At 39.5% G+C, this 16439-nt stretch overlaps 1 protein-coding gene across 6 annotated transcripts in view; it reads left to right on the top strand.

Moving 5' to 3' along the window:
* Positions 1-16439, top strand: part of Fras1 (Fraser extracellular matrix complex subunit 1) — a 423435-nt gene that overhangs the window by 214963 nt on the left and 192033 nt on the right. For all 6 annotated transcript variants that reach the window (XM_048364092.1, XM_048364090.1, XM_048364089.1 and 3 more), the window contains exons 16-18: positions 1392-1532; positions 2905-3045; positions 5563-5739. In XM_048364092.1, the coding sequence (XP_048220049.1) occupies positions 1392-1532; positions 2905-3045; positions 5563-5739 (459 nt within the window). The remainder of the gene's footprint in view (positions 1-1391; positions 1533-2904; positions 3046-5562; positions 5740-16439) is intronic.

Here is a 16439-nt window from a genome sequence, read left to right as displayed (position 1 = left end):
CCTTGATTCAACTCCTAATCACCCTGTTCCCTGAGCATGACCACGATCTCCCAGCTGAGCTCCCAGATCTTCTTCCTCACTCCTGAAAATTGCTCTCCAGGAAGAAGTCAATGCAATCATTCTTACCACAATTATGGTTATGTTTCTAATGTCATTGAAACTGCTGGAGCTTGCAGTCTTCCAAAGGGTGAGAATCTAGATAGTATCCAGTTGATTTGAATTTCAGGTAAGTTTCAAGTGGGAATGTGTGTTCCACAGGATGAGAACCTAGAAGTCAGATAATTGCCATGGGTTTTCCATATCCAGCCCCTTTCCATTTCTCTAAAATGCAGGGGAAGAACTGTTTCCCTTACAATCCAGCAATCAACCTGGCCAGGTCTAGCTTACTTTTTTTTTATTTTTTTGGCCAGTCCTGTGGCTTGGACTCAGGGTCTGAGCACTGTCCCTGGCTTCTTTTTGCTCAAGGCTAGCACTCTGCCACTTGAGCCACAGCGCCACTTCTGGCCGTTTTCTGTATATGTGGTGCTGGGGAATTGAACCCAGGGCCTCATGTATACGAGGCAGGCACTCTTGCCACTAGGCCATATTCCCAGCCCCCTAGCTTACTTTTTAAGGCACTGAGCAAGCTTTCTCAGTTCTTTCTTTCTTTTTGCCTCTTACCCTATACATACATATAACTTATATAAATCTATATGTCGTATATAAACATATATGACTATATACATTAGTATGTTTGTACAGACTGATCTGGATGACAAGATTGACATTCCTAATATATATTTCTTTTCTTCCTATTGGGTTAATAAGCTTCTTAAATTGAAAATGAAGTTAATTTGATTTTTGTGTTTCTACTACTTAGCACAACACATCATATAGAACTTAGTAAGATTTTTGGAGAGAGGGTAAACCAATAAGTGAATGAATATATTCTGGAAGATTATGGTTTTACTAAAACTGTAAGTAGTCAAATCCTGAATTTCTGAGTTTCCTCTTTAAGTGGATAAAATAAAGGATAATTGGAACATACTTTAAAATTATCCATTATTTATCAGAAATTTGCATTTAATCGAATAGCTAGTACTTTTATTTGACAAATCTGATAGCCTCGCCTCTAAGGCTATTTTAATCTTACGTCTCACACTAAATTGGATACACTGGTGTGTATACCTGAGAATATGCATTATTCTTAGCTCAGCAAATAATTTTGCAGTTCTTTCTGTATACACAGAAAGCATGGAGCCCTCTGAAATTGGAAAGGGAGGAATTGGAACTGTCTGGAACAGACAGAAACACTTTATTGATTCCAGCTGTGAGCATTCTGAAGCATGGGAGTCACACGTTCTGTTCTGTTCTCACAGTTGTCTATCTCTTTTGGTCTTCCTTCCCTTTAGCTTGTGACCAGTCTTGTAAGAGTTGTGGCCCCAGTACTTCCAGATGTCTCACCTGCACTGAGAATACAGTGTTGCATGATGGGAAATGCATTTCGGAATGCCCCACAGGGTACTATGCTGCTGCCACTGGCCGATGCAAAGGTAAGGGATGTAGTATCATCGTCATCATCATCAAAACTCAGTGAATGGATAGGATAAGGACAGATGGAAAATGCTGAAAGGGGTGACATTGATCAAGATGAAAGCCCTTTGTACAAGTATTTAAAGATAATAGATAAACAAAAGTATTTTGTAGATATTGAGTGCTACTTGTGGTATATGTGCACTTGGGAATTTGTGTATGTGGTAGGAAATTGCTACTTTAAAAGAGGTAGTTTTTTCATGACAGAACCCATGTGTATTTAGTTTGGAAGTTAGTGTTATGGGAATGGGAGTTACAGCGAGAGTTATGGGTAGATTTTCAGTTGCTCAAGTGGTTATATGAAGGATTTACATTTATCAGTCATCATTGGAGATCATTTGGTCCATTTGAAATGTCAAGAACAAATTTAGCATATAGCCCTTGTGTGCTTGTAAACCATCACCAAATTTGCAAACTTCACATCTGTGAAGACAGAACCGCCTTGATTGCTCCTTCTCTAAAACACACATACAAAGCTTGTCACTTCTTTTCTTTTTTTGGGTCAGTTGTGGGGCTTGAACTCTGAGCCTGGGCGCTGTCCCTGAGCTCTTTAGCTCAACACTAGCACTCTGCCACTTGAGCCACAGTGCCACTTCTGGTTTTCTGGTGGTAAATTGAGTCTCATGGACTTTCCTGCCCGGGCTGGCTTTGAACTGTGATCCTCCGATCTCAGTCTCCCGAGTAGCTAGGATTATAGGCATGAGCCACTGTCTGACTCGTGACTTCTATCTAGGGGCTGTAGGGTAAGATATATGGAACTATCTCTCCTTATCAGCCACCTTTGTCAACATCTCTTCTTGTTCCAAATTCAACCCTATTCCTCCTGGTTCTCATTCTATACCCCCTTAATTCCGCCAGTACCTGACCATTGTCCTCTACAGCCTTCCTTCTTTATCTGACTACTGTCCTGAAAGACTCAGCCCAAGCCCAAGCCCTCCTCTTACCACTTGTCCCTTAGACTCAGAGAGATCTCAGTGTGCACACAGGGCCAAAGCAGGAGATATACATCCCTGACAGTGGCTTATGGCAGAATCAGATTCCTTTCTACTGTAATATAATTCTTAGACCCTAGAATGCCAAGGACAGAAGTATCCTAAATTAGGATTCATCCATTTGATCACTGTTTATGCAAAGGTGACCTGGTGGTAAAATGTGGATCAGAGGTAGGTGAGAGGTGACAAGGGCAATTCTGGAGGCATAACTGCCTCATGACTCATCTTCTTTGACCATAGTAATGTCCCGAGAGCTTTCCAGTGCAGGAGAAGCCCAGCCAGGAGGTGGGCTCTGTAGTTACTTCTGCTCATCACGATTTCCCTCTCACTGTCTTCTCAGTTTGTCACAACTCATGTGCCCGCTGCTCTGGACCTGCAGCTTCGCACTGTACCGCCTGCATCCACCCCCAGGTTCTGCACGAGGGGTACTGTCTGCCCAGCTGTGGAGAAGGCTTCTATCCTCACTATGGAGTCTGCAAAGGTAGTGCTGCTGTCATTGTCCTTCTTAGGGGAATGCCCCATCTTAAGGACATAGATGGGCATTTTTACAATAATGGTACTTTTTTCTCAGCACAGTTTTACTTCTGGTGTATCTATCCTTTATGGTTATGTACATGGTGATAGATGGCCCTGTGTATGTGTATCTGTGTTTATATCTTTGTTTTGTTTTGTTTTTGGCCAGTCCTGGGGCTTGGACTCAGGGCCTGAGCACTGTCCCTGGCTTCTTTTTGCTCAAAGCTAGCACTCTGCTGCTTGAGCCACAGCACTACTTCTGGCCATTTTCTGTATATGTGGTGCTGGGGAATCGAACCCAGGGCCTCATGTATATGAGGCAGGCACTCCTGCCACTAGGCCATATCCCCTGCTCTGTGTTTGTATCTTTGGATGCCACATCCATGGATTGAACTAACTTCAGATCAAAAATACTTCTGAAAATCCAGGTGCCAATGCTCATACCTATAATCCTAGTTACTCAGAACATAGCTATCAAGAGGGTCTGAGTTTGAGGCTAGCCTGAGCAAAAAGTTCACAAGACCTCATCTCAGTAGAAGCTGGGTATTGTGGCACAGGTCAATTATTCCAGTATAGAAGGAAGTAGAAAGAGGAGGATTGTGGTCTAGGCTGGTGGAGGGTAGGAGAAGTGGAGAGGGGAGAAGCAAGATCTTAGAAATAACCAGTGCAAAATACAAATGGAAGCATGACTCAAGCAGTAGAGTTCCTGCTTGGCAAGCATAAAGCCCAGAGTTCAAATCTCAGTACGGGGGGTGGGGGGGGGGGGGAGGAGAGGATGTAAAATACTACAGAAATTTCCAAGAAGAGCAAAACATGAAATGACTACATGCCAAGTACTATGCTGCATCCGTGCATATGAAGTGATACATGGGTGTTGCACTAGATAAAATAAACCATAGGTGATACAAATACACAAAAGAATATATGTGGATTGTATGCAACTTTTATGCATCTTATAGACAAGCCCTGATTATTTAGTCAGTCCCCCAAATGCCGAGGGATGACTGTATGTGCATTTTTTGTTGCATCGGTTTTGTGAAGAAAAAAATCTGAAAACTAAATCATCCTTTATGAAGAGTTCAGGATTTTTCTGGCCATACTCATGGGGAATATTATTTCCTTTCCTAAGATTAAAACAAAACTCTTATTTTCTACTTCCTCTCCTTTCCAAGCACTGTTAATGTTTTCTTAGACTTCAGTTTGATTTTCCCTGAAGAACTTCTTTTTGTTAATGATGCTGAAAGCAGCCTGGGAGTTACTAGTATTGTTTCTGGGCCGAGTAAAATGGAAAATCTTGAATTGCTGTTTGCCAAAGTCCGATGGAGACAGCAGTGTTTGAGTCGTTTTAAAGTAGAACATCAGGGACAAACACTTTAATACTTTAATTAAGTGAAATTAATTGAGATTTCTTTGTACATAGGACACCAAAGAAAAGTCTTTGAAAGTAGTTACAAGAAAATTGTTTAAAATATTAGAGCTTCAGTGAAGTTTCTTTTCCTTCCTTCCCTTCCTTTTTCCCTTTCAAAAGAGATCTTTCGTTCATTTGTTCATTCTCTCTCTGTGATTTTAGTTTGAATTCAGGGCTTTGTGCGTACCCAAAAGTGCTCTGCTGTTTGAGGCCTGCTTCTAGTCATGGAATACATATTTTGTAAAAGAAAATTTAGAAAATCTTTTGAAGCAAAGGAGAATTAATTGTATCAAAATGTGGGACAGTATGTGGCTTTGATTTTTGTCAGTCACCAGGGAAAACAAAATACTGCAGTCGACTGTGAAACGGTCATTACTACTCAAAAGAGGACTCATCTAGCCTAGTGCTGGTGGCTCAGGCCTGTAACCCTGGCTATTCAGGCGGCTGATCTCTGAAGATTACAGTTCAAAGCCAGCTTGGGCAGAGCAGCCCATGAGATTCTTGTCTCTAGTTAGTCACCAAAAGAAAAAGAGAAGTAAATAAGCTCAGGAACACTGCCTAGGCCCTGAGTTCAAGTTCTAGGGCTGGCACCAAGGAAAAAAGGGATTCTTTCTTACCTGGGATGGCAGTCTTGTTTCCTGGGTGGCTGCATAGTAACTGATGGATGAACATAACGGACAGGAATACAACAGCCAATTTTGCAAGAGATAAACTAATGGCCTTCATCCAGATAGTTCTGAAATCTCCAATAAAAACCAAGGGCATTATGTCAAGTCATCGTTCAGTGAAGCTGTTATTCTGGAGAGCTGAGTCAATAGTGTCCAGTTCATTGGATTTGGTTGTGATCTATCCTGACTGCTCTCATAGGCCCTGAGAGACAAGACTCATTTCCTCACCCTTGCTTTTCCACTTAGAAACATGATCAGGACACAGTGCCTTTTACAGAAAAATAGAAAAAGCAGACAATGACAAGACACATCTGGCAAACTTTTCTGAGTGGTTTTGACTTAAGAGAATCTCCTGTTGGTTTCAACATGTATTTGATCTTCGGTTGCTTTCTGTATTTTAATCCTTCAGCTTGTCATGCCTCCTGCCAGACTTGTGTGGGTCCTGAGCCCTCTCACTGTACCACATGTAGAAAGCCAGAGGCAGCACTGCAGGTGGACCACAGTTCTCGCGCAGACGTGCCCTCTGGCCATTGTCTATCCCACTGTAAAGCCCGCTTCTACCTGGAAAGCACTGGACTATGTGAACGTGAGTATGCCTGATGAGAGAAGATGTTAGGTTGCTTGTGGAAAAATCTCTTTTTTGTTATTACTATTTTGTTATCTTTCGTTTTACAAAGGGGTTTTGACGCAACATGTCAATTTATGAATATAGTACATCTTGATCAATGCCACCCTTTATATCATTCTCCTTCATATCTCCCCACCTATTGCCTCAATTTTCCTAGTTTGATTTTTACATATGTGCATTGACTGTTATGACTGAATTCTTTCACCCTGTCTGTCTTCCTCTATCCCCTCCCTATTACCACATCCTTTCTTTCCCCTTCATCACCTCAAATGCCAGCTTCTTGATGTTCGCTTTGTTATACTGTAAGTTAGATGTTCAAAGGAGTTACAGTATTAGAATTCTCCCTGCATATACCATACTTAGTTAATACATTTGTTTACATGTGACTGACATGTGTGCATGTGACTGTTTATGTCTACATATGTATTTATAAATTAGATTCATCTGATGTATATGAGAGAAAATATGCATCCTTTGTGTCTTTCGGCCTGACTTGTTTCACTTAACCTAACATTGTTTTTCCAGGTACACGAGTTTCTTTGAAAATGATGTAATATCATTCTTCCTGATGGCTTATGCCCTAGATGACCTTTGTTTTCATGTAAGAAGGATCCAGGATGCTTGTGAATGACTCAGGGGTCCAACATGCAAAGGAGTGGCTCCTGGTGTCCTCCCATCCTTCAGTAGCTCTTCACCATGCATAGTCATGAGCTCAGGAGATCCAGAGAGAATTTTTTTCAGAGATTGTATAGAGTAGCTGAGGAAGAGCCAGAGCTCAGAGAATTCTGTTTTTATCTTTTTTTTAAAAGATAACTAGGAAATTGAAAGGGAATACCAAAATCGAGAGACATATGGTTAAAAAAAAAGACAAACAACTACAAAAGCAATACTTGCAAAACTGTTTGGTGTAAATAAACTGAACAATTCATGGGGAGAAAGGGAAAGGGGGAAGGGGGATGAGGGAATGAGGGACGAGGTAACAAACAGTACAAGAAATGTATCCAGTGCCTAACGTATGAAACTGTAACCTCTCTGTACATCAGTTTGATAATAAAAATTTTTTTAAAAATGAATAAAGGTAGATATAAGTACAATCAAAAAATTGCTACTCTAAATAGGAATTGTTCTCTTCAGGGCAAAATCTGGACTAGTGTCAAAATTTAACAATTATTCCTTCCATTGACTTGGTGTATCATCTACTTTAGAAAGTTCAGGAGATGAAGGGAAAGACATAGTGTTCCGGGAGGCAGTGGAAGTCCTTTCCTGTACTAGCCAGGAACTGTCTTTCGTGTAGGAATGGTTGTCTGGGAAAAAAGAGTATTGGTATATATATTTCATTGTAAATACAGTTTATACTCACTAAAGGAAATTCTGAATGTAAGGAAAAGCAGAGGGACAATTTGCCCACTCCCTAAATATAACCCTGATTGCCTTCACCAGTTTGCTATACTATCTAATTTTTTCCTTTTCATAGATTTGAGTGCTTATTTTTGTGATGCAACTGTAAGCATGCTGCAGATACAATTTTGTATCCTATAAGCCTAATAGTTACTGTAGCTCCAGTTTAAAACTAGAGTACATTGTCACGGCAGAGATGCTTAATTTTAGTCAATTTAAAAAAGATACCAGTCAGAGTTTAACATGACATAGTTAGGAACATGAGAAATTAGAAAGCAGATGTAGGCCATTCACTTAACCTCACTGAGTCTTTACAATCAAATTGGAATATATTATAACTTTTCCACAAAGGCCTTTTTTAAAAGAAACTTGTGGTCAGGATCATGGGTAATATGTATATAAAAGTGGCTGGTAAATTAAAATTCCCCATGCCCAAAAGGTATGACTCTCACTCCATAGGCTCCGCTGTTGTAGGGGTGGTCACCTGCTCTTGGGGAAGCAGAAACTAGAGGGTTTATGTAGGGCCTGAATGGGTCAGGATTCTCTTGATACCCATATATGCATGCATTGTTCAGACTCTGTGGTTCCAGAAGCCCCTGGGAATACAGACAGCCGAGTTAAATGTCTTTGCTATCAGGTTATGAATGTCACTGCATGACACTGTGAAGGTCACAGCTGCCTAGTAGAGGCAGTGCAGCTGTCAGTCTCCTTCGTGTGGGTGGAGGAGGATGGCATACTAATGCTGCAGAGTTGGGGCATCTCAAATTCAAGAGAGCATCTTTGGCAAAAGGGAGTTGGGTTTTTTTTTTTTTTGAAGGTTACTTTAGGCATCTCTTCAAATGGATTAGAATCTAATCCCTCAGGAATGGCCTAATTGTGGTCAGATGTGAGAAGATGGGATTGACCTCTTGAGTCCCTTGTAGTCCTGTGATTTTATGCTCGTTAACATAATATTATTAGGTATCATGCATATATAGCTGTCTACTCATATTTATTAGCAAATCCCTGTACAATCTGCATGAGGTAGAATATTTTACTCAATTTGCACGTGATGAGAATGTGGCAGAGAGAGGTTAATTGAGTTGCCCAGGATTCCACTGGGAAACTGAGTGTGACTACCAATTGTTTCCAGTCTCACTTGAGTTCTGAGAGTGTTGATTGATGTACTTTCCATCATTCGTCCTGTATCTCTGGAAACCTCCTTCTTCCTGCAATCTGTTCCACTTTCAATTTTGCTGAAGTGTTGTCTATGAAATCAGGCCTAGAGACCCTGTGAGATTGCATGGGGCTCTGCTTCCCAGATCTTCCAAAAGAAACCCTGGCCTCTGCAGTACACTTAGAAAGGTGGGAGAGACAGTGTGTGTGTGTGTGTGTGTGTGTGTTGTTTTTTAAGTAGAAGCTTGGATCTCAAGTGCTTTTTTATAAAAGAGAGAGACACAACTGTTTTCTGAAACCTTCTCTTCCTTTCTTAGAGCTGCATCTGAGTGATTAGAGTATTACTACAGCTAATGAAAGTGAAAGGCAGATGCATTAGTTGAAGAAGAAATTTACTTGAAGACTGTTGAGTATCAGAAGTTATCATGAAACTTTATTTCATGAGACTTTATTTCAGTCTTTGACTGAAAAACAACAAATTTATGTATATATAAAACATTTGTGTATATATAAAACATTTATATATAATATAAACATATTAGACACATGCACACACACACATATTTAACAGTGCCCCAAAAGAACAGTCTTTTGGAAGCTGTCTGTATTATATATTAATTCCTGATTCCTTACACAATATTGATTATACCTTGAGTGCCAGATATTTTTAGAAATGGTAGATGTTCTACTCAATGAGCTGGATGAAAATTCCTGAGTCATGGAGCATGATTGAATGACTGAATGAATAAATGAATAGCAACACATCCCTTGCTATCCCTTGGATGGTGGTCTGTTCTAGAAGCTCATGATAAGGAAATGATTGAGACAGAGGATGGGCTGAGAGAGCTTAAAAATTAGAAGAGTTTGGCAGAGGAGTCAGCCACCTGCACACATCTGTTCTGTGTTTTTGCATCATTCTCCAAAGAGCTGGTTACTTCTGACAATAGAGGTTTAATTATGTTTCTTTATCCTATGACCTCTTGAGTGTCAGAGTGAGGCTAGAATGGATCCTACCAAGAGGGTCTTTTTTTAGTCGTGAAAAAATAATTTGGAGGCTTTTGTGGTCATCAACCAAAATTATGCATATTTATTAAATATCAACAGTTAGCATTTGCTAAATGATGGATTTTAGTAATTTCATCCTGATTTGATCTCATCTGTTTGAGATTTCACTAGCACTGGAAGATTTAAGCTTCTTAATGAAAAAAGGGAAAAGAAACACCCATCAGCATCCTCCTTCAACATAATTAAACAAATTACAAATAAATTAAGGGAAACCCACACCCTCCAACACAACATCAATAACACGTCCTTGACTTTGTCATCAGGCCTCATCTACTGTTCTTCCTGACTTCTGTAATTAGTCTGAATCAAAAGTAGGCTCTGTAGGAACCTAATAAAGAAGTTAGAGATGGTAGCTGACATTCTAATATAACATCTCTAAAAAGTTATTCCATTTTTCCACATAGAAATCCCTTATTATTTTTGCTGTACTAGGATCTTGCAATTTAACTTGAGGCCAGGCCATCCAATTAATGATGCAGCTTTGTCATCATTAAACACTTTGGCAGTGGTGACCAGGACTGGCTAGTAGTGTGGTCTGGGTGATTAGATTAGACACGTAATTGTCTCAGTTTTATGGCAGATTAATGATGGATTCTTTCAATTTTCACATAGTATAGCAAAAGGGTGAGAGCTGATACAATTGTAAAGAAATTACAGATGTTATTTTTTAAATGAACTTTGTACTACAATAATGAGTTCTACTTACATATTGTCTAATTTATTACCTCAAAAGAGAGATTATTTTGAAAAAGAACACAGGAACATAAACATTCTGGCAACATCCCTCAACATATTAGTGCTTTTTCTTTCTTTAGGGTAGATGATAGAACTTTGGTCAGTCAGGTAAACATCAGGGAAATTTCAATTTTTTTAGAAGCCTTCTTTTCTAAGTCTTAAAAAAAAATTAACCTTATTGTCAAGGTGATGTGCACAAGGGTTGCAGTTACATATGTAAGGTAGTGAGTACATTTCTTGTCAAACTTCTTACCCCCCTCTCATTTTTCTCCCATATTTCCTCCCTCTAATCCACCCCCCCCCCAAGTTGTACAGTTAATTTCCAACATATTGTTTTGTGAGTATCGCTATGGCATTGGCCTGCCCTTTATCCTTTGTTTCACCATTTTGATGTTCCCCTTCCCTTCTCCAATTTAGATAAATATATATACAATACCCAGGGTACCAAAATCAAATACAGTGACAACAGTGGATAAACCATAAGAAAGAAAAACAAAGGAAAAAATAATTTCACATAGTACATTAAAAATAACAGCAACAATGAAAAACCTCTTGTTTCTGTATCTTGGAGTTCATTTCACTTAGGATCATCTTATATGATCATATACACATAGCTATTGAGCTATTGTGATCCTCTGCTAGGACTATCCTAGATATACTAATTATCACCAATGAGGGAAACCATGAATCTATGTTTCTTTGGGTCTGGCTCTTTTTACTTAATAGGATTTTTTCCAAGTCTTTCCATGTCCTTATGAATGGGGCGATGTCTTTCTTTCTGATAGGAACATTCCATTGTGTAGGTATACCACATTTTTATTGCTCCATTCATCTGCTGAGGGGCATCTGGGTTGTTTCCATATTTTAGCTATGGTAAATAATGCTGCAATGAACATAGTTGTGCTGGTGGCTTCAGTATGGCCTTGTTTGTGGACATTTGGGTAAATGGTAAATGCCCAGAAGTGAGGTTGCTGAGTTATAGGGGAGCACTATGTTTAGCCTTTTGAGGCTCTGTACTGCTTTCCAGAGTGGTTGAACACGTTTATACTCCCACCAACAGTATAGTAGCATTCCCTTTTGGCCACATCCTTGCCAGCATCTGTTCTTATTAGACTTTTTTTTTTTTTTGACAAAAAGACAGTTTTATTGGGGAAGTAAAAAGTGAACAAAAAGTGAACCTACCGGCCTTGGTCGCAGCCCGGACTCGGGAGCCAAAACTGCCGACCAGTGTGCAGGATCGGGGCCCAGACTCGGGAGCTGGGACTGTGCACACCTGTGCGGCCCAGACTCGGGAGCTGGGACCGCCCCTTATTAGACTTCTTGATAATGGCCATTCTAACTGGGATGAGGTGGAATCTCAGTGTTGTTTTGATTTGCATTTCATTTATGGCCAGAGATAATAAGCATTTCTTCATGTGTCTATTGGCCATTCTTATTACCTCTTCAGAGAAGTCTCTCTTAAAGGCTTTAGCTCACTTATTAATAGGGCAGATGTTTCTTTAATTATTTGTTTTGGGGGGGACATAATTTTTTGAATTCTAAGTATATTTAGATATGAGAACCTTGTCTGTTGTATGGCTGGTGAAGATCTTTTCTCTGTCTGTGGGCTCTCTATCTTGCTAGTTATATACTTTGCCATGCAGAATTTCTGCAGTTTCATGCAATCCCATTTGTCCAACCTTTCTTTGATTTGTTGTGTTTCTGGGTTTTTATCAAGAAAGTTTCAACATGTGCCAAGGAGCCCTACTGTTTTTCCTGTTCCTTCTTGTATTGTTTTCAGGGTATCTGCTTTTACTTTGATCCATTTGGAATTGATTGTGGTCTAGGGTGATAAATAAGAACCTAACTTTACTTTTCTATAGGTGTTTAACCAATTGTGCCAGCACCCTTTGTTGAAGAGGCTGTTTTTCTTCCATCCTATCAAAGATAAGGTGGCCATAGGTCTGGGGTTTCATTTCTGGGTCTTCAGTTCTATTCCATTGGTCCTCAGGCCTGTTCTTGTGCTTCAGTCTTGAAGATAGTTTGCTTACTCAGAATGAGTCTTACCATACAGCACAAAATTTCACAAAATTGTTATTGATCTAATACCTTTTTTAAAAAGAAATTTACCAGTTATTTTGTTCTATTCATGAATTTGCTTTAGGTGAACAAGGAGAAATAAAGTATCTTGCATGCATTTTGATCTATTTCTTTCTTGCTAAGACTCACTAAAGGCCTCAAGGCAGAGTTTTAATTAAAGAAGTAAATGGGAAGGGACCTGCCTGTGCAACTTAAGAGTATGGGCCCATATATGAAGTTAGGATCCTCTTACAATAATTGAATTAAATACAGATTTTATATTAAACAACAATCTTTGCTTTAGTCCCTAGGGTACTGGCATAAGCTATAGAAATTTGTACCTTTTGGTAACTTCCAATCCTCTTTACTTTCCTCTTCTTGCTTTTAAAACATGGGTGTGCCAGGCTTTGGGATAGGAACATGATGAAGATACAGGTCATGCCTTAGGGAAAGTGTTCAAGCTGGAGAGATGAATGCCTGGATAAATCATTGAAAACAGGTTTTGTATGTTGAGGGATAGGAGCAAGTACAAAAGATAGAGAAACAGCATAAAGACCAGCTCTGTAAGAGAGAAGGAGAGGATAGATTGGTAGAAGGAAAATGTTTGCTGATAAGCTTCTAAAAGATTTTCAGGCCATACACTAACGAAAGGGTAGGGAAGGGCACTCAAGGTCAAATACACAACCATTGATAGGGATTGTGTTTAGAGAAGTATAGAAGAGCTGCTATTTTTGTGGTACAGAGGCCAATGAGAACTGGAAGCATGATACTGGAGACAGGAGCCAGAGGCCTGTCATGAAATGCTTTATGTACTCAGTCCACAGTTTATACTGTTGGTATTGATGGAACACTAACAGATTAGCAGTGGGAGAATAATTTGCTTAATTTGCATTTCATAAATATCTCACTGGTGCTTATGTGGCAGATAAATGGGGAGAAAACAGAGTGGGGCTGATTCGGGAGCAGCCACAGTAGTCCTCCTGAGTGATCATGGAGGTCTGTACCAAGGAGCCTCAGGGGTGGAGAAGTTTGCAGTGAAAGCAGGTGCACGAAAGGTTTGTACAGTTCCCAGCAGAAGTCATGACTTAATGTGAAGTAGATGTGGTATGAACAAAGAAGTGGGTAAGAAATAACATTGGGAAAGAGATGTTTGGGACACCCATAAACACCATATAGAGCTCTTCCCTAGGTAGTACATTTCAGGCATTGGAGTTGAAGGAAAACTTAGGTCTGCACTTATTATTTTGAGACTCATCAGCATGGAGAGCATGAAGGAATGAACAAGTTACCTGAGAGTGAGAAGCAGAAGGACAGAGGGTAGAATTTTGGGAATTTCTAATATATATCATATGGACTGAGAAAGAGGCTAAAGAAAATATCAAAGACAGAAGTAGTAGGCGAGTTTGATGCCAGCATTTGCGTCCCTGGCCTTTTCCCTCAACAAACCTTCCACACATTTGCTGCTCACCCTTTTTGTGTGCAGAAAGTCACAAATGAGGCTACTGACATGCCAGTGACAGGGACTGTAACAGGCACTGCAGGAATTACAGAGGTGAAAAAGGTGTGAGTTTCTCTCTTAAAAGAGTTCACAATCTGGCCTGGGAATATGGCCTAGTGGCAAGAATGCTTGCCTCCTACACATGAAGCTCTCGGTTCGATTCCCCAGCACCACATATATGGAAAATGGCTTAAAGGGGCGCTGTGGCTCAGGTGGCAGAGTGCTAGCCTTGAGCAGGAAGAAGCCAGGGATGGTGCTCAGGCCCTGAGTCCAAGGCCCAGGACTGGCAAAAAAAAAAGAAATTGTTCACAATCTAATGGAAGGCTGGGTTGAGAAAAATTCAAGGGCTAAAATCATTAAACGGGGAAGGGTGATATGAGAAGGAAAAGGAAGACAGAAAGGGGACATTGATTTTGTTTAACATCACTCATCAGTTTTGATCCCATTTCATCCCAGGACCATATGTCCTAGAGGATTTTGATAGCTATATCCTATTTTGAGAGAAGACTACCTCAAAAATTGCTCTTGACACAAGAAGCTATGAAATTTTATATGATATGAAAGTTGGGATACAGTGCCATTTTTTACTATTGAAAAGGCAAGAGAAATAGTATCAATTGTTTGAAATTATAATAGAAAGAATGAGCAAGAAATTGCATCATTTTTGCTTGAGTCAGGTTGAGAGGACTTAACAACCAGCTAAGGACTCCTTAAATGTGGACACTTTCAGTGCCTAGATAGATCAGTTATTCCTTTTCAAGAATATATTCAGCCATCAACTGGAAAAACAGTCTCTAAAAATGTTGTATTATGAGGAGGAATTATTCATAAAACTTCTATCAAATGTCTTCCACAGACTCCCTGTAATGGAGTTAGTCTTCCTTGAAGAGTCTTAGACCTCAGACCGAACTAATGCTATGAAATCAACTTCTGTGGAATGATTAAGCCTAATAAAAGTCACTGAAATCTTGTAGAAATTTCCCAAACCAGTACAGCACCTGCATGCAGTTGTTTCAAAGATGCAAATGCCTATCTCTGGAATTACAGAGTGCTGCAGAGAAAAAAGAAATGAAGGGATCTTCACTAAGCCTCTCGTAGCACTTTGTGCCTATGGCAACTAACCAACTTGTTATCTGTTTGGTTCTTGCCCATTACTATTGAGGACAATTCTAACACTGACCTTGGTGATGTTCTGTGGATATTTCTAAATTGAGTCAGTAGAAAAGAGCCTTTCTCTTGGACATTTTGGTCTGACACCTTCCAGCTTGTTTGCTTTGCTTCCCTTTTTATCAAACAATAATTTTTATCCACATTGAGCCTGGCTGTCACACTGAATGCTTGACCAAATAGAATTAATCAAAGCCTGTTTGTACTTATAATGCATTAATTTATCTTTCTAAAGTTTTCAACTCCATAGTGATGCATTTTTATTTCCTATTAAGGAGATGTAAGAGAGAGCTAGGTGTTTTAATAGACTAACTATAAGACTATTTGTATTATATGTATATTTACATATTTAGGTGTGTAGGAAATAGTATGTTAAAGCAATTTTTTTTCCTGGAATGTACCTGTGTTGACACTGTAATTTAACTGCTCTGTGAAATATTGCCACCAGACGTGCCCTTCCATGCTTTTATATCTTGTATTATTTATATCTTAACTAAAGGGTTAATATATATATCATATATATATATCTTTTTATTTGTTTAAACTTCACTTTACTGATTCCATCTTCTTTTATAAAAAGATTCTAGGAAGTGTTAGGAGAATATTCCTGTGACCTATGCTAACAGAAGTTTATAGAGCAGTCTTGGCAAGTCAAAGCCTAGGTCAGTGAACATGGGCTTTGGCCTCATCTCAGGAGCAAGCCCTGAGACCTCTGGCACAGATGTTAAACTTATGGGTTTTGAATGATGGTGTCATGCTACGGGTGGGGCCTAGGCTGTCACTTATCACTCGAATGCTTGGGACAATAACCCTGTACTAACCAGTGAAAGTAATTGACTATTGATCAACCAGAAATGATGGAGCAGATGTCCTAGCTGAATACCAGCTACTAGTATATAATAGATGGTATATGTATATTACATTTTATGGAGGGTTAGTAAATATTGAGATCACAATAAAATTTTATCCGTGTCTTCTAAGTCTGCTGCTTGCTCTGTAAGTCCTCTGGGTATTTAGTAGAGGAATCAGGAGGAGACTCAGGAAGGGTGGTTCTACAGTTTGGTAGATCTTGTTAATTGGACAGAATATGGCCAACAAATGTATGAGGTGGGCCCCTGGGCTTAAGTATAAGAACTGTGACTTAGCATGTAAGAGAGTTTGTAGGGAAGTGTTAGAGGTATGGGTTCTGATTAGTTAGATTGCATTATGGAATACTCCCAAGCAAATCATTTACTATCTGTAGTAATCTAGCCCTGGGGAAGGGCCTTCTCTCCAGGACCTGCATTGTCCCATGTATCCGTTAGAAATTGAGCAGATAAAACAGCAGGATGAACACATTTACCATCCATGGGAAATAAGGCAATTGTTGATCTTTATCCTTAAAGGTCTGATGAAGGCAAACAGAGATATTTTTCTTCTCCATGCTGTGTTATTCTCTTTATACCTATGGGTACTTATAACATAGCACTGTATGTTAATATATAGAACTAAGATTTATTGGGGTCTTACTATGTGTCCAATGCTATTCTAAGTATTTTTCATACATCAATCCAATTAGTGTCCATAACACTGTGTGCAGTAT

Source organism: Perognathus longimembris, chromosome 16 (assembly GCF_023159225.1).
Source record: "Perognathus longimembris pacificus isolate PPM17 chromosome 16, ASM2315922v1, whole genome shotgun sequence".
Classification (NCBI taxonomy): Eukaryota; Metazoa; Chordata; class Mammalia; order Rodentia; family Heteromyidae; genus Perognathus; species Perognathus longimembris.
The sequence above is the reverse complement of the archived record's forward strand: the minus strand, read 5'-3'. Positions and strand labels throughout refer to the sequence as shown.